The sequence below is a fragment of the Myxine glutinosa genome, chromosome 5, assembly GCF_964187855.1.
Source record: "Myxine glutinosa chromosome 5, kmMyxGlut1.1, whole genome shotgun sequence".
Lineage (NCBI taxonomy): Eukaryota > Metazoa > Chordata > Myxini > Myxiniformes > Myxinidae > Myxine > Myxine glutinosa.
The window spans coordinates 106714379-106733419 of NC_136265.1; the positions used below are offsets into that span (position 1 = coordinate 106714379).

Here is a 19041-nt window from a genome sequence, read left to right on the forward strand (position 1 = left end):
CCCTGTTTGAGGCAATGTTTTTATGGCCGGATGCCCTTCCTGATGCCAACCCTTGGTCACGCTCTTACGATGCGCAGGGATACGGTGTACCTATTCTAAATCGGGGTACATACCGGGATCATTCATCCCAGCATGCTGGTACTCAATTTGCCGACCTCGGAAGGATGACAGGCTGAGTCAACCCCCCTGGCGTTAATTCAGCGATCGACCGGGATTCGAACCCAGGATCCTGGGATCCCAAGCCGGCACCCTAACCGCTAAGCCAACACCAGGTTACAAACATAATCTTGGAAAATCGCTTTTAATGGCAGAGAACAGGTTGAAGTCCTGCAAAATTGAAATCAAACAAACAGTGGCTGGGATTTTTTTCCCCAGGAATATCTTCCTCTTCTTCCAGGACCCCCAAAAAATAGCTGTTGGCACAACAGAGCAGAAACAAGAGGTTTCCTGATCGACCTATTGCTGGTTGTGCTATGGAGAAGGGGGCGTGTGGAAGTCCATTTTGTAGATGGCCGGATGCACTTCAGCTTTTTGCCAAGAGGTTTTTTTCAGCAAGGGAAGACGTTCATTTGTTAATATGGTAAAGGTACACCTCAGGTGCATCAACAACCCCTCAGAAAGATGGCTTGGCTATGTGTAACTATGGCAACAGCAAACTTTGGGTACCGATCCTCGACGATAACCAATAACAGACGTTATCAACCTCCATGTCAATGACACTGAACAGGTATGAAGCAACCTACCGGTTTTGCATGTTGGCCTGGTCAGAAAGTTGCTTCTTCAACTCAAAGATGGTCTTCTTTAACTTCTGCACAATCTGTGCGTCGCTGCAAATTCAAATCAGGAAATGGGGGTGCAAAACAAGCCAGGATTGTGATGAAAAGTGTGGGCTTTATGAAAGATGAATGTTACAAAATTAGAAAAATACACAAGGAACAAAAGTGAAAAACCTATTTAATAATCACACCTGCACAAACCACGGTGGTCAAAGTAATGGTTCTTATTAAATCACAACGCAATTCGCAATGGCAACCTTTGATGGCAAACTTACAGATGTCTCTGTTCTCTGAGAAATGTTATCTTCCCTTTCAGCTCTGAAAGACAAAAAAGAAAAATTGGAACTCTAAAATTAAATAACTTCAGCTCGATGCAATGTTTGGGCACAAAAAGGTGTGGGTGTATAAAAAGGTGTCGGGTGTGAGGTCGCATCGGCCATCGTATTTCTGGGGCACTCCTCAATCTTTCACAACAAACAAGGACTTCATGAACTCTAATCTAGATAATCTCCACACTTTGACCTGGAGCATCACATGCATGGCATTTCATGACCCTGTAGAGGTCAAATCTCCGACTTATTTTTCAAACATGCGAGTTTGACATCTATCAAGGTTCACAACTCACTTGCAATCCTTCATTCTCCTCTTCCTCCTTTTCTCCTATCTGTGGAACTGTCTTCCAGCTAATGTGCCGTTGTTCCCCTCGCATCAGACATTAAGGGCCAATTCCTAGGGCTGTTTGTCAGCTTTTCTCCTGTTCCTTCCTGTCAGTCTTTCCCTCTATTTCCCTTTGTTGCCACCACTGTCAGAATGTGTTCATCCAAATACGCTCTCGGATTGTCCAGGTTGGCCAAGCTTACGTTTTCCGATAGTTTATTGTCATTAGTTTATCACAGAGTACGTTTTCATTCCTGTTTCGCCTCAGTTCTCCCTGTTTCTCAATGTTTGCTGGGGTATCACATGGTTACCATCTTTGAGAATGTCACATGTCTTGTGCTCACTCCACAAATTTAAAAACAAACTCGAGCGATGCGACTGTCACCAACATGCCTCCACGTAGTCCCTGCCCGTGACAATAGGTAGATGCCCTCTTTCACTGTCCTAAAAACAAGTTTGGTTTAAATCCCTTTAGCTGTTTTGAAGAATCACATTTTTACCACATGACAGGTTTCACATCTATCGGTGAAGTGTTTTCGGAGGTTTTATTTATTTATTTATTTATTTATAAATATCGGCTTTCAAGCCAATACGGCTGCCACACCATGTGACCTGTGATGTCATAAATTTAATATTTCAATACAAATGGGTCAGAGATCATGTGCATGCAATTTCAGATTTTTAGGCTACAAAGGCATTCGATTGAAACATTTATGGCTGGTATACCACTTCACCGACATCATTACAATGCTTTTGTTCCCCATTGGGAGTACTTAATGTGCCAAGTAAAAAAAAAAATCAGCTGTTTCCAAGAAATATTGTTTAAATTATTTGCATTTAATCCAACATGGCTGCCATAGTACCCGTATGGTTTAGCCCGTACGGACGGATGGACAGACAATACAAAAACAATTTTGGGGGTGGAAGAATAAACCTCCAGGGGGTGGAGGCATATATATAACCACCTTTAGAGGCCATTTTTCCCCGCAAAGCAGGGGTTGGCCTTTTTCGGGAACCGTGGTTGTTGTTGTTTTTTGGTCCCCTTTTTGAAGCAATGTTTTACGGCCGGATGCCCTTCCTGACGCCAACCCTTTTTGCCACCTTTAACGACAAACAGGGAATTACCAGTGAACTGGTACTCAAATTAGCCGACCTCGGAAGGATGACATGCTGAGTCAACCCCCCTGGCGTTAATTCAGCGATCGACCGGGATTCGAACCCAGGATCCTAGGATCCTAAGCCGGCACCCTAGCCGCTAGCCCAACACCAGGGTTAAAGGGGGTGGAGGCATAAAAAAAGAAAAGCACAAACGCGTTATCATGTCGCTTAGTGCGAAATTTTCACTTTTACAGGAGCACACACACTCACGTCGAAGCCCTCTGGCCTGGTTTTGAATTTCAGCACAATTATAAACGGTCATCCCAGTGTTTCACAGGCAGGGTGATCCATTAATGCGTACGGACGTTAAACTGGGAGTCCCGTGTGCCGGCATTAGTTGGTGGGCGTTAAAGATCCCACGGTGTCCTTTGCGAAGAGTAGGCAAGTTATCGCGGCACCCGGAACGAATTACAACCTCCTGTCCTAACCTTAGTCAAACGTCAGGACTGGCCAGCCGGTTCGTGAAAGACTTCAGCCAAACTTCCTCTCCATCCAATCCTGCAAGAACGTGGGAATAATTGTGGCTATGAAGAAGAAGAAATTTGTTGGATGACAAAGGTGATGTTAGCCAACTTCCAAGCAGATGGAAGATAACCTCAGGCAAATGATCGGGTGAAGAGAGCAGAATGTTTGTGAAGAAGGGAACGGCGTGCCGTATTTTCATCAAATCAGTCGAAGCGACGGGTAAAAATGCCAAGTACATTCAAGATCCCTGGACAACCTGCCACAGTGAGATAAAAGAGTTCATTGGACTTTCCACCCCAGGAAGCTAGATTACATTATCTGTATCTGGTCATATTTACGTCAACCAGAGCAGCGAGTCATCAACCATCCTCGGTGACGTAACGGTTAGAGCTTTGGCCGAGTCAAACGAAAAACTTTTTAAATGATACATGCCACTTCCTTGACTGACGTTCAACATTTAAAGGACAAAACATGTACAAACAACCATAGGTCAGTAAAACGTAGTGGAGGTTTTGATTGGCCTTGTGGTCTCTTGCGTCAAAATTCAGAGTAAAGGAACAAATATTACTCGATCAACTCACCATCCACTTCCCGGTGCCTCGACTCTCTCAATCTCAAAAGCAATTCATCGAACTCGCACGGGGGGTTCTCTTTGTTTGCACGACTGACATCAGTTTCGTCCATTTTCATGCCAAGACGTGTCGTGTTCATCAAGCTGTCCCCCATGTTCGTCCTCATCAAAGCCAGGTTGTCCTGTGGTGGCACTGGAAATAAAGAACACCTATGGTATGCCATTGGAATAATCAAGGGGAGACCAGGTTACAAGATCGTAAACAAACTTACCCCAAAAACAAGATCGTAAACAAAATTACCCCAAAAACAAGATCGCAAACAAATTTACCCCAAAAACAAGATCGTAAACAAAATTACCCCAAAAACAAGATCGTAAACAAACTTACCCCAAAAACAAGATCGTAAACAAACGTACCCCAAAAACAAGATCGCAAACAAACTTACCCCAAAAACAAGATCGTAAACAAAATTACCCCAAAAACAAGATCATAAACAAACTTGCCCAAAGATGTATCTCAAATTGTGCGTTTTACAGCTAAATCCCAAAATGTCTGCATATGAACAGTTCAAATAATATAAATATGCCTACATGCAGTCTCCGCACTCATGTATTCATTAGCAGAGTCTCTCCGCACTCATGTATTCATGAGCAGAGTCTCTCCGCACTCATGTATTCATGAGCAGAGTCTCTCCGCACTCATGTATTCATGAGCAGAGTCTCTCCGCACTCATGTATTCATGAGCAGAGTCTCTCCGCACTCATGTATTCATGAGCAGAGTCTCTCCGCACTCATGTATTCATGAGCAGAGTCTCTCCGCACTCATGTATTCATGAGCAGAGTCTCTCCGCACTCATGTATTCATGAGCAGAGTCTCTCCGCACTCATGTATTCATGAGCAGAGTCTCTCCCAACTCATGTATTCATGAGCAGAGTCTCTCCGCACTCATGTATTCATGAGCAGAGTCTCTCCGCACTCATGTATTCATGAGCAGAGTCTCTCCGCACTCATGTATTCATGAGCAGAGTCTCTCCGCACTCATGTATTCATGAGCAGAGTCTCTCCGCACTCATGTATTCATGAGCAGAGTCTCTCCGCACTCATGTATTCATGAGCAGAGTCTCTCCGCACTCATGTATTCATGAGCAGAGTCTCTCCGCACTCATGTATTCATGAGCAGAGTCTCTCCGCACTCATGTATTCATGAGCAGAGTCTCTCCGCACTCGTGAGCGGAGCCTCTCCGCACTCGTGAGCGGAGCCTCTCCGCACTCGTGAGCGGAGCCTCTCCGCACTCGTGAGCGGAGCCTCTCCGCACTCGTGAGCGGAGCCTCTCCGCACTCATGTATTCATGAGCAGCACGGGTCTACTGATTTGCTGGGAGCGCCGCTTTGCTGCGGATCCAGTGGGACCTGGAGGTTACAGCAGGAATTTGCAATTTGTTCAGGGCATCAGCGATAACTCGCTTCCCCTTCGCGACAGACACCATGGGATCGTTAACATCCAACGTCCAACTAAAAGCAGTGCTAGCACACGGGTCATCCGGTTTATCATGCTTCCGATGGGCGCCGCACACATCGATGCCTCACGCTGCCTGTGAAACACCAGGATACAACAACACAACATGCATTTTAAGGCCATTTTCCCTGCTGGAGCAGGGGTTAGCCTTGCGGTCCCCATGACAATCTTCTCCATTTTGCCCTATTTTCTGCATCTCCCCTTGTTAACCCCCTTGCCCACATTTCTTCTTCCACCATCTTTAGCCAAGTCTTTCTCGGTCTTCCCCGTCCTCTACTTCCTTCTACATTCATTTCCATCACTCTTCTCAACCAGTCACTTTCATCCTTCCTCAACACATGATCAAACCATCTCAACCTGTTCCTCTTCACAGCATCAATCACAGGCTCTATCCCATCATCTTTCGCAATTCATCATTTGTCTTCCTCTCTCTCAACGATACTCCACACATCCACCGAAACATTCGCATTTCCACCCTTTCCAGCCTTTGTTGCTGCTCGACGTTCATTACCCATGTCTCGCTCCCATAAATCATAACACTTCTCACATATGCAGTGTCGTGGAAGTGTTGTGAGACTCAAGACTCCAATGATGTCACAGGTTTACAAAAGATCACAACTTTATTAACTGCTAGTTCACTTGTTTCAAATACTAATGACTACCGTTAACTCAATGGACCAGATAACTCTTATCCGCATAGTCCCTCTTTCTCAGCCGATATTCCTCCGCAACGCCGTACTCGTTCATCCCATCGGGCAGGACTTCTGATGGCAAGTGGTTCTTGACTCAAAGTCTCTTCTGTTTATATGGGCAAACTTCAGTTAATCCTCTGTGCGCTGAAATCGTAATCCCTTCTCCGCAGCAATGTTACTCAGTCATCCTGCTCGCCTTCCTGGCACCAACTCGCTCGTCCCTGCTGGGAATTTGCTTCATCCTCTTTGCATCCCGATGAAAGACAATAGTAAGGGCTTGGGAATGTGTGTTAGCCCGGGGTCGTGCTAAAGCTACACAACAGGACTCCCAGCTTCGACAGGGCGAGACGCATTCCTGACATTCTTACGACCACCTGCTCGTACCTTGGTTCGTTAGCAGTTCCAACCAATGAGTTACACTGAGTTACACTTCCACAGCAGCATACACCTTTCCCTTCAGCTTCAACGTCACTCCTCTCCTCATCAGCACACCACTCAGTTCCCGAAACTTCTTCCATGCACATCTCACTCTCACAACCGTTGCCGAGTCTGATCCACCTTCTCCATTCAACATGTCTCCGAGGTAGCAAAATGTTTTCACACCTTCTCCAAGATCCAACTCAACATTTCCTCCATCTGCAGCTCCCTTTGTGCACACCTTACATTTGAATGTAGCTGCCACACTGCTTAATGACCCTCTCAGACCGCTACATTTTTTATGAACCCACTCAGCGCACATTGTACATTGAATGGAGTTCACTCCGCCACCCTTCCTGCACACAGCACGTGGCCACTTCGCAGTTCTTTCCACCTCACCACATGCTATACCACTGGCCATCACCTTCGTCTTTCCGATATTCACCTTCAGACCTTTTGTCTCCATACATTCCTTCCACTTGTTCATCTTTTCCTTCAGTCCATCCATACTTTCCGCAATAAACACCAGATCATCTGCATACAACAACTCCCATGGCAAACCCTCTTTTACGTTCTGAGCCAGCACCTCCACCACAGCTACAAATAGTAGTGGACTTAGTACCGACCCCTGATGCACTCCCACCTTCACCTCAAACTCACCACTGTTCCCGTCCTTCATCCTTACAGCTGTGCACGCTCTTTTGTACATTGCCATCACTACTCTGATCAACCATTCCTCCACTCCTAACTTCATCAATGCCCATGTCACCACTTCGCATGGAACCCTATCGAATGCTTTCTCCAGATCAACAAACCCAAGAAACAACTTCTTCCTCTTCTCCATGTACTTCTCCTGCAACTGCCTTACAATAAAAAGCGCATCTGCCTTTCCTCTTCCCGGCATAAATCCAAACTGCATTTCATCGAACTTCACTTTCTCTCTTATCCTCCTCTCCAACACCCTTTCCAATACCTTCATTCCATGCTCCAATAACTTTATCGCTCGATACGAGCCACAGTCCAGAGGGTCACCTTTCCCCTTGTATAGAGGGGCGAGGGTACTCAGTTCCCAATCCACTGGAATGCGGCCTTCTTTCACCATCAGATTACAGATCTCTGTCATTCTCTTCACACCCCAACTTCCTGCTGCCTTCAACATATCTCCCACAACTCCCGTCGGCCCTCCCGCTTTTCTACTCTTCATTGATTTTATCGCTTCCTCAACTTCCTTCTCAGTTATCTTCTCTGCCGGTTCTAAAACTGGGTTACTCTCTATGTTGCCATCCCAATCATTCTCTGCATTCAACAGCATTTCCATATATCTCTTCCATCTTCCTTTAATTCCATCTGGATCCCAAACGATTTGTCCCACTTCAAGCAACTCACCCCCATCACATCACACCTCTCTTTCGCTGTCTGCTTTGCAATCCTGAATACCGCTCTCTGACCCTCTTCCAAGCGTTCTCCGAACATTTTCTTACATGCCTCCTGCGCCTTTGCTACCTCTTTCTTTGCAGCCTTTTTGGCTGCCTTATAACTTTCATGCTCTGCTTTTTTTGCCCCTGTACCCTTCGCCTTCTGCCACTCCTTGAACTTCTTCCTCTTCTCGTCAATCCTCTTTCCAACTTCATCATCCCACCACCATGTTTCCGAGTGTCTCGGTGGTCCTTTTGTCCATCCACATACCTCACCAACGGCTCCCAACAGACTATCTTTCATTGACATCCAACCACATCATCCTCTACCATACTCAGCCTCTCTTTTAATGCCTCCCTTACTGTCACCTGTTTCAACCTCCACACCTTCATTCTCGGTTGGTACTTCACCCGCCTAGCTCTCCTCGCACCTTTCACCCTTATGTCTCAGACAACCAAATGGTGCTGTGAAACAGTCTCCTCCCCCGGGATCACCTTTGTGTCCCAGATGTGCCCCCTATCTCGCCTACGCACCATCAGGAAGTCAACGGTTGTCGTCGACCCACCTGACGTGTATGTAACAAGCTTATTATCCTCTTTCTGGAACTGAGTATTACAAATCAACAAATCAGCTCCATCAGCAAACTCCAAAATCCTTTCACCTTCTCCATTTCTCAAACCATATCCGTAACCCCCATAAACTCCCTCAAAACCATCCATACTCCTTCCCACATGTCCATTTAGGTCTCCTCCTACCACAACAACGTCCTCATCTTTCACGTTTTCCATCAGCTTCTCTATTGCACCAGGAGATCTCGCGAGATCTTGGAGACGGTGGCAGGGGTTTTCGACGGTCCACACTGTCTCCACGTTTTTCAAAGTTAAGTCTGTTCACAATTGTATTTTGTCGAAACTGTATTTATCGTTCGGTGTGTGAACTTATAGTGTCCCCCTTGGAAGTTTCTTGGTGTTTATCTTTCATAAATTAATCGTTTGTTTGCCGCGTCGAGCAAGGCCTTGCAGCCTCAGGCTTCCCCCGTCGAAGGTTGTTCCTTCCTTCGCTGTTTTGCTAGCTTTTTTGATTTCCCCTTCTCCACCAAGCTTCACCAAACATCTACTATTTTTCTTACGTTGTAACCCCCACACCCCCCCTCCCAAAAACAAACAAAAAAAACTTTTATTTCCCTTTCTTCTCGTGTGCTTTTGCCTCTGCCCACGTGCGCTGTCACGCCCCGCCCCCATTTTCCCCTTGCCTTCCACCTTTTGCCCTGTTCAAGTGACTCGTGGTCGTCGCTCTAGGCTTCCTCTCCCCATTGGTATTTTTGTGAATATAAGATTGTTCTTCACAGTTCTGTTTAAATATGTTTCAACTATCCCCTTCAGTGTTTTATTCAGTGGTTTATTACAACACGCTGTTTTTCTTCTTATTTAAAAGGCTCCTTTCAATTTCCTCTTCAACTCATTCCATTTCAAAAAAATATTCAATCTCTTATGATTCCAAATCACTCCATGCTCTAAATTCTCATTCATTCCATCCCTCCTCCATCGTTCTTAAACGAATCGCTAACTTGAAAATCACAACAAACCCAATTTGTTATATATGTTCATCTTTCATTAATCATCCACTTTCTAAACTCCCCCCTTGCCCCTCCCCTTCAAATCTCCCCCCAACCATCCCTCCCAAATTCTCTCTCCTCCCACCTCCTTCTCAAAGCTGCCTCCTCCCCACTTCCTCTCCCTCCTATGTCATACCTCCACCTCCCCCAACCTTCTACTTTCCTCTGCCCCCCCTCAAACAAACTCTCAGTGCCTCATTCCATCACCATCAAACCTTTCGTCCTCCTCATCCTTCCCTTTCTTGTAACTCTTCTGTAATCTCTGACACACTATCAACTGCTCTTCCTACATCCCCCTCTCACCCTTCATCTGACCCTACCCCTCCCCTGTCCTGTCCTGCACCCGATGCTCCCCCTCTCTCCTCACTAACGGTATGGACCTCAAACATCCGGGGCCTTCGCTCAACCCCGATTGATCTCTCCATTCAGGTTGCTTCTGAAAATCCAGACTTGATCTGCTTAACAGAAACTTTCCTCCTTCAAGATGTATCCGATTCCTTAATATCTCTTCCTGGTTACTCCCTCCTCTGGTACGATAGACCTGATCCTCGTCCTGGTGGTGGGGTGGCTATCTTTATCAAAAACTCTTCCTCACTCTCCCTGCACTGCCCTCTCTCCACCCCACCCACAGGAGTACCTCTGGCTATGGCTTCCTCTCCGCTCCCACCTTTTGTTCATATGTGTTCTGTACCGTCCTCCAAACAGTGATGACTCCATTTACATTTCTCTGTCGGACAACATGGACCAACTTCTATCAACTCATCGAAACTCTCTCTTCCTTATATGTGGCGACTTCAACTGTCATCATGCCAGCTGGCTGGGTGTGGGTTCATCTCTCACCAGCCATGGCACCTCAGCAAAGGACTTCTGCGACTCATTGGGACTGACACAATCTGTCAATTTCCCGACCCGGATCTCAGTCAATGGAGTATCTTCTCTTCTGGACTTGGGTATGACTAACTTCCCTGCAAATGTCTGCTGCTCTTCTTCTGCTCCAATCGGTTGTTCTGATCATGTGCTTGTTAAAGTGGACATCTCACTGGCCATTCTCAGAGAGCCTCCTCAGCGCCGACGAGTCTGGAATTTCACTCAGGCCGACTGGCACGGTCTGCAAGCAGCCATCAATCAACTGGACTGGTCTCCCATCTCTAATGCCTCTGACATCAATTCTTCCTGGGAATTCTTTCAAAGCAAACTGCTCTCTCTCATGCACAGATTTATCCCATCTCGTCTTCAGTTGTCTTTCCCTTCCTCCCGTCCATGGTACACTGAATCTTGTGGTGAGGCAGTTGCCCTGAAACAACTTGCCTTTGCGTCTTGGAAGGCAAATCCAACTGAAGGCAATCTCAGTTCCTTCCACCAAGCTCGAAACAAGTGTGTTTCTACCCTCAGGAGTGCCAGGAAGCACTATCTCTCTACACTCAAGATTGAACTCTCAAACCTGTCTCCTTCCTCCAAATCCTGGTGGCATCTGGTCAAATCCGTTTCTGGTGTTTGTTCCCCCTCCATCCCCTCCCTTACCTCAAATGGCTACACAGTTGACACCGCACGTGACAAAGCTGAATGCCTCAACTCTGTGTTTGCCTCAAAATCTTGTGTCCCAAACCCATCTTTCTCTGTTCCCACCTTTCCCAGTCGAACCCAACTGCTCCTGGACTCTGTGTCCTTCTCTCCTGACAAGGTGGAGAAGTTTTTAATCAAACCTCGACTGATTCTGCAACTGGACCAGATGGCATCAGCCCTCGGGTCCTAAAATCCTGCTCTGCCGCTCTATCTCACCCTCTCTCTGTTCTTTTCACCCTCTCTTTTGCTCAAGGTCATCTGCCAACATCTTGGAAATCAGCAAACATTACCGCTTTACACAAAAAAGGTGCAAAAACAGATCCTTGCAACTACAGACCAATCAGCCTGCTCCCAATTATCAGCAAAGTCATGGAATCCATCATTGCTCCAGATATCAAATCCTTCCTCTTCTCCAATGGCTTGATCTCTGATCATCAATTTGGATTCAGACCAGGTCATTCTACTCTGGACATGTTGCTTCTGCTGTCTCAACAATGGATGGAGGTCCTCAATGCCAAACAGGAAATCAGAGCTGTCTCACTTGACATATCACGTGCCTTCGATACGGTCTGGCACCCAGCTCTGCTCACCAAACTCACCTCCTATGGTATTCAGGGAAATCTCCACTCATGGCTTGCGGAATTTCCTCTCTGGTCATAGGCAACGTGTGGCCCTGAATGGATTTCTCTCATCTTCCCTTCCTGTTCTGGCTGGAGTTCCCCAAGGTAGTGTTCTGGGCCCTGTGCTATTTCTGGTCTTCATCAATGACCTCTCCGACTCTCTGGAAAATCCTCTCTATCTCTTTGCTGATGACTCCACTATCTGCCGCTCCATTCCTCATCCCTCAGATCGGCAGTCTGCAGCCTCCTCACTCTCTGCAGACCTGGACAAAATCACATACTGGTCAAACAAGTGGAACATGTCTTTCAATCCTGACAAATCTCACACTCTTACAATGTCTCTCCGAAAGGACCGACTGGACAACCCTCCCATCTACTTTCTCAACAATCCTCTCCAAGAAGTTCTGTCGCTCAAGCTTTTGGGTCTCACTGTCTGCCATGATCTTTCTTGGGAAAACCACATTTCCAAGCTGGCCTCCAAAACCAGTCGCCGACTGGGCATCCTCCGTCGTGCGAAGTCCTTCCTTGGCACACCTGAGCTCCTCACCACATACAAGGCTTTCATCTGCAGCTCAATGGAATACTGTTCCCCCCTCTGGGCTGGTGCTCCTGCCTCACACCTTGCTCGGCTTCACGCTGTTGAGGCCAAAGCTTTCAGAATCATTGGAATCTCCTGCGATGTAGTCAACTCCGAGGGCCTTTCACTCACTCACCGCAGGCAGGTAGGTGGTCTTTCTGTCTTCTACCGACTCCTCTCCGGCCTTGCTCCCCCAGCTCTCTCTGTGCTCTGTCCCCCCAATATTCCTTCAGGTCGCACAAGATCTGCCTGCAACCCTCTTATGGTTAAACTGCCAAAGTCTAGACTCTCTGCTCACCTTCACTCTTTCATTCGCCTTTTCTCCCGCCTCTGGAACAAACTCCCCCACTCCCTTCAATCCCACTCCTCCCTCCAGGTCTTTAAAACAGCTGTTCACCACCATCTCTTATCTTCCCCCATCGAAAACCTTGATCTTTTCGACCTCCGGTAATTCACCCCAGAGTCCTTGCAGTGTTCATATGTTTTATTCCTCTCCCACCTCCCCCCCCCCCCCCCCCCCAAGTCCTCCGGATGTCCCTGCTCTCAAATGTTGTGTTTGTGTCCTTCCCCCTCTCTCCCCATCTTGTCTGCCGCTCCCCTTGTTTTTTGTGTTTTGTGTGTCGGTTTGTCTTTTTGTGTGATTAATGTTAGCTCTTTCACGAGCCTCGATCTTGTATACAAAAAAAAGAAGAAAAAAAGAAAAAAGAAAAAAAAGAACTTGTCCTCTTCATCGCTCCAACCAACCTGTGGAGCATATCCCGAGATGACGTTCACCAAGAGCTTTCCAATTATCATTTTCACCATCATCAACCTTTCACTCACGAGTCACACTCACCACACTGTCTACAAACTCCTCAGAAAACATGACACCAACGCCATGCACGCCCTCCGGGCATTTCTGTCCCTGCCTACCCTTCACCATTCTCACACCACTTCCCTTCCATCTTGTATCTTGCAAACAACATATGTCCACTCTTCTTCTGACCAATACTTCCACCACTTCTCCTGATCTCCCTGTCATTGTCCCTACATTCCATGTCCCAAACCTCAGAAACCGATCTCCACTTCGGGCATCAGACGTTTCGTCATCATAAATGGAGTGATTTCCACCCTTGCTTCGATCGGGTTCGATGAAACACCAGGATGAAAGTTAATAACTGGGTCGAGATTCAAACCAAGGATTCAATCACCGCACCTTTAACCTGTCAGCCTATTCTCCAAACTGAAGGAAAAAAAAAAAAAATGCTGATTGGCCAAACGGTAGTCAAGGAAACACAAGACAAGAAAGTGAATGGATTAAGCATCAACTACTATGAATACTTCAATGTCCCCACGTCAAACCATTCTTTTGTGGGGTCAGACAAACAAGCTTTTATTTTCTCTGCACACCTCTCTATCCCGAGCATCCTCGCTCTCCACCCCCAACACTCACGTGCCTCTTCACTCCCTCGTTCCACCTCAAATTTTGTCTGCCCTTTCTCCCTCCCCTTAACCATTCCGACCACATCCATATTGGACTGCCTGACCACATCCTCCTCCTTGAGCACATCCCTTACCAATGCAGACGTATTGCGGCCTTGCACAAATTTTAGACCATTGTCCATCGCGATCTAGAGTTCAGTCGCGCGGCACGCATCTTACTATAATTCACCAAATGTCCGTTCGAAGGTACCGCAAAAACGGCTGAACCGATCACAACGATATTTTGGGTGGGTATTCCTGGGACCCCTGGGAGTAAAATAGGCGATATTGTTTTTCCAATTTTTCCAAGTTTTGCAATTTTCCCAAACACGATGGAATAATATTTACCGATTATGAACAGTGATGTGGCTTTTGTTGAAATTCTATGTACCAGAAGAGTGTAGATAGACTCCTGAAAAACTCTTCCTATATAAACTTGCCGCTCCAAAGTAACACGGCAGCGTGTGCAAAGCGACTGAGAAACAGGTGCAGCGGCCGCTTCCGTGTTACAGATTCGACGCGCACTCTTCACACATAAACGTGCGACTAAGAAAGACGTGTAACGGCCGCTTCCGTTTTGCAGAATTCAATCTTTTTTCAAAATGGGCGCCATGTACTGTTTAGATTTTGATGATTTGCGTGTGATATGATTTAACGGATGTTTATATGAATCGTTTAAAATAAAAAAAAGCCTTCAATTTCTGATATTTTGCCTTTTCATTTGGGCCTCCCAATTGAAGCCCCGCCCTTAGGGCGGGTACCGTTGCTAGTTTAGGTAATACGTGGAATTGAGCATTTCTCGGAGTTTAAGATACTAGTACACCCGCACACTGCGGGAGCTGCAGAAAGGGTCATTCGTCTTTGGGGTATATAGATTACAGCCGATCTATGGTCAGGTCTCAAGAACATTGGGTGTGTGTTCATTTACCAAGTTTCTTGTGGAGAGATCGCCAAGTTGTTTCAGCATTCGAGCAAGCACTCAATGCAAAACCGTTAAGGAACGGCTGGCTTGGCAAGTGCTAGCTAGCTGCTTGGTAAATGAGCACATCCCGGTCTTCCTCCCTTTGTTTCGTATTAAACAGCGGGAGCGAGTTTCAAAAGTTCAATACGAAAAATGCCACGGTAGTGGTAGAAAGCCATGTTATGAACTCAACATTTGTGGGCTATATAGCATACCACAGATCTTCGCTCAGTTCTGTAAGTAAACTTTACTTCATGGATGTCGGGATTCCTCCAAATTTCTTCATTTAGTGTTATAAACAGCATTAGCGACTGTTTAAAAATAAATCATACGTGTTTGTGGTTTATAAAAAATTTTCTTCCTGTAAAAGCTGTTGTTCACACGAAACGGCATTATAACGATAAGCTATTTAAACACGTTATCACTGCAGGAAAAACGCCTTGGGGAAGTGGGACATTATTAGTATTAATATTGTTTTGTCATAATATTAATAATATGCAATTACCATTAATTTTGGTATTCAAAGCGTCTTTGGAAAAACCCCACGATAAATCTTCTTCTTTGGACAAACGCCACGATAAAGCTCACTTAATACGGCTATACACCTCAACACGCAACCCATTGACGGCAATGGTGGGGAAAACCCGCTCGGGGGAGAAAGCTCCCTTGGGAAGGGAGGCAAATGAATGCGCTACAACATTCATTATGTAACCTTTGGTCATCCTGTCAAGTTTGGTTTGAGATTGGATAAGTAAGGACGAAATGTATTGGCGTCAAAAATTCATCAGACAGACGGACAGACACAAATGGCGTATTTTAGTATGATTCTGATTACGAATGTGCAGTTCCACACTCGATATTCCGTAGCAAAACATTTATTTACCCAAATCTATGTTCACTCTTTGAAAGTCATGCCATGTTCTGACTCTGCGTTTTGCGGTGCGGCCAGCCAATTCGGATCGTTTGAATATGTGGTACTATTTTTGTCCACGGAAAACAAGATCGTAGCCTCCATGGGCAGAGTGGCCGAGGCGAAAGATGGAGAAAAATTTACCATGTTTGATCCATTTGTGTCCCAAAAATGCCGGAAATTTGATCCCACGCAAAGAGCATAGTTAGAGTCGGGTAAAGGAGTACGCGTCCAGGTGGTCAAACCTTGATGGTGACGAAGAAGGTATCACCACCAGCGAGGTACTTCGGGAGGTGACATTATTCCTCCCACCAATCGTGGTTTGTTTGGTGAACTCTACGAGTATGTCAGGGTGGTGGGTATAGGTATTTAGTCAGTCTTGGCTGACTATAGTCGCCAGGAAAGAGGCCGCAAAGATCTGGGCAAGTCCACGACAGCGTGACGAGAAGCAGTCATGAGCATTATCTTGCATCGAGCAGATGATCGACTGTTTTTCTTCCATGAACAAGGAACTGGTCAGTATCAGCTCTGGGAAGAGCGCTTGTTAATCGCTTGTAATGCGGCCTTCAGCTTCCTTGCGAGCCAACAATAATTGTAACTCCTTTTCAATCGCCGCAGCAGAAACCCTCTCCTCACAGCCCACACAAAATGGCCAAGCCTTTGTCAAAAACCAAGAGAGACAGATCGACTTCTTCACAAACGTCTCTAGAAGCTTCTCCCTGACCAATAGCCAAGCTACTTCCAAATTACCCACAGTCCTCTCGGCCAATCACGACCTTCAGGGGCATGGCCCGCCGGCTCTTTCTTCCACACCCATCGTCCCACTGGGGGCGTGGCCTTTTGCCGCAAGTGTTCATGTGAGTGGGGCTTAGTCCGATCGGCTCTGCTCGGGTTCTGTCGGCGGTTGTTGTCGTCAAACGGAGGTTTTCATGGCCGGCCGTGGTAAATATAAAACGTTAGGGAAAATTAGAGGGAATATCACATACTGGGGAAAACTAACCTTAGTCCCTAACTAGTTAGCACTGCTTCACCCCTCGTGTGAAGACACAAACAATCTTAAGCTAGTTTCCCTACTTAAGTACATCGAGATTTCTCATATGCGACTACAGTCCATGCTACAATTATACAATCCTACCTTTACTACGGTATGCTTTTTTTTTTTTTTTTTTTTTTTTTTTTTTTTGTATACAATATCGAGGCTCGTGAAAGAGCGAACATTAATCACATGAACACACAGAAAGACAAACCGACACATAAAACATATAACATAGGGAGCGGTAGACAAGATGGGGAGAGAGGGGGAAGGACACAAACACAACATTTGAGAGCAGGGACCGAGAGACATGGAGACATCGAGAGATCTGAGAGAGGGCGAGGGCTTTGGGGGGGGGGGGGCGTGGGAAGGGGGCAGTGGGAGAGGTATAAAACATATGGACACTGCCAGGACTTCCAGGAAAGAAGTTGGAATTTCAAACAAGGTGGATCTGGGGTGAATTAGCGGGGGTAGAAAAGATCAAGGTTTTGGATGGGGGAAGATAAGAGATGGTGGTGAACAGCTGTTTTAAAGACCTGGAGGGAGGAGTGGGATTGAAGGGAGTGAGGGAGTTTGTTCCAGAGGCGGGAGAAAAGAGGAATGAAAGAGTGAAGGTGAGCGGAGAGCCGAGATTTCGGCAGTTTAACCATCAGAGGGTTGCTGGCAGATCTTGTGCGACCTGTAGGAATATTTGGGGGACAGAGCACAGAGAGAGCTGGGGGTGCAAGGCCGGAGAGGAGTCGGTAGAAGACAGAAAGACCACCTACCTGCCTGCGGTGAGTGAGTGAAAGGCCCTCAGAGATAGCTTCATCGCGGGAGATTCCAATAATTCTGAAAGCTTTGGTTTCAACAGCGTGAAGCCGAGCTAGGTGTGAGGCAGGAGCACCGGCCCATAGGGGAGAACAGTATTCCATTGAGCTGCGGATGAAAGCCTTGTATGTGGTGAGGAGCTCAGGTGTGCCGAGGAAGGACTTCGCACGACGGAGGATGCCCAGTCGGCGACTGGCTTTGGAGGCCAGCTTGGAAATGTGGTTTTCCCAAGAAAGATCATGGCAGATAGTGAGACCCAAAATCTTGAGCGACAGAACTTCTTGGAGAGGATTGTTGAGAAAGTAGATGGGAGGGTTGTCCAGTCGATCTTTTCGGAGAGACATAGTAAGAGTGTGAGATTTGTCAGGATTGAAAGACATGTTCCACTTGTTTGACCAGTCTGTGATTTTGTCCAGGTCTTCAGAGAGTGAGGAGGCAGCAGACTGCCGATCTGAGGGAAGAGGAATGGAGCGGCAGAGAGTGGAGTCATCAGCAAAGAGATAGAGAGGATTTTCGAGAGAGTCAGAGAGATCATTGATGAAGACCAGAAAAAGCACGGGGCCCAGAACACTGCCTTGGGGAACTCCAGCCTGAACAGGAAGAGGAGATGAGAGAAACCCATTCAGGGCCACACGTTGACGACGACTAGAGAGGAAGTCCGCCAGCCATGCGTGGAGATTTCCATGGATACCAAAGGAGGAGAGTTTGGTGAGCAGAGCGGGGTGCCAGACCGTGTCGAAGGCACGTGATATGTCGAGGGAGACAGCTCTAATTTCCTGTTTGGCATTGAGGACCTCCATCCATTGTTGAGACAGCAGAAGCAGCATGTCCAGAGTAGAGTGACCTGGTCTGAAACCAAATTGATGATCAGAGATCAAGCCATTGGAGAAGAGGAAAGATTTCATATCAGAAGCAATGATGGATTCCATGACTTTGCTGATAATTGGGAGAAGGCTGATTGGTCTGTAGTTGCTAGGATCTGTTTTTGCACCTTTTTTGTGCAAAGCGGTGATGTTGGCTGATTTCCAAGCAGATGGCAGTTGACCTTGAGCAAAAGAGAGGGTGAAGAGAACAGAGAGAGGGTGAGATAGAGCAGCAGAGCAGGATTTTAGGACCCGTGGGCTGATGCCGTCGGGTCCAGTTGCAGAATCAGAGTCGAGGGTTGACAGAAACTTTTCCACCTTGTCAGGAGGAAAGGACACGGAGTCCAGGAGCAGCAGGGTACGACTGGGTATGGTGGGTACAGAGAGGGATGGGTTTGGGACACAAGATTTAGAGGCAAACACAGAGTTGAGGCATTCAGCTTTTTCACGTGCGGAGTCAGCTGTGTAGCCGTTTGAGGTAAGGGAGGGGATGGAGGGGGAACAAACACCAGAAACGGATTTGACCAGACGCCACCAGGATTTGGAAGAGGGAGACAGATAAGAGAGTTCGGTCTTGAGAACGGAGAGATATTGTTTCCTGGCTCTCCTGAGGGTGGACACACACTTGTTTCGGGCTTTGTGAAAGGAAATGAGATTTCCTTCCGTTGGATTTGCTTTCCAGGAGACGAAGGCAAGTTGTTTCTGGGCAACAGCCTCACCACAAGATTCCGTGTACCATGGACGGGAGGAAGGGTATGACAACTGAAGACGAGATGGGATAAATCTGTGCATGAGAGAGAGCAATTTACTTTGGAAGAATTCCCAGGATGAGTTGATGTCAGAGGTGGTAGAGATGGGAGACCAGTCCAGATGATTGATGGCTGCTTGAAGACCGTGCCAGTTGGCCTGAGTGAAATGCCAGACTCGTCGACGCTGAGCAGGCTCCCTGAGGATGGTC

General features: G+C 46.8%; 1 protein-coding gene across 6 annotated transcripts in view; it reads right to left on the reverse strand.

The window, feature by feature from the left end:
* The window catches only part of LOC137427262 (DNA endonuclease RBBP8), a 54755-nt gene that overhangs the window by 26419 nt on the left and 9295 nt on the right, over window positions 1-19041 (reverse strand). For all 6 annotated transcript variants that reach the window (XM_078778491.1, XM_078778490.1, XM_078778489.1 and 3 more), the window contains exons 2-4: window positions 3638-3820; window positions 1052-1094; window positions 744-827 (exon numbers count right to left, since the gene is read on the reverse strand). In XM_078778491.1, the coding sequence (XP_078634617.1) occupies window positions 744-827; window positions 1052-1094; window positions 3638-3820 (310 nt within the window). The remainder of the gene's footprint in view (window positions 1-743; window positions 828-1051; window positions 1095-3637; window positions 3821-19041) is intronic.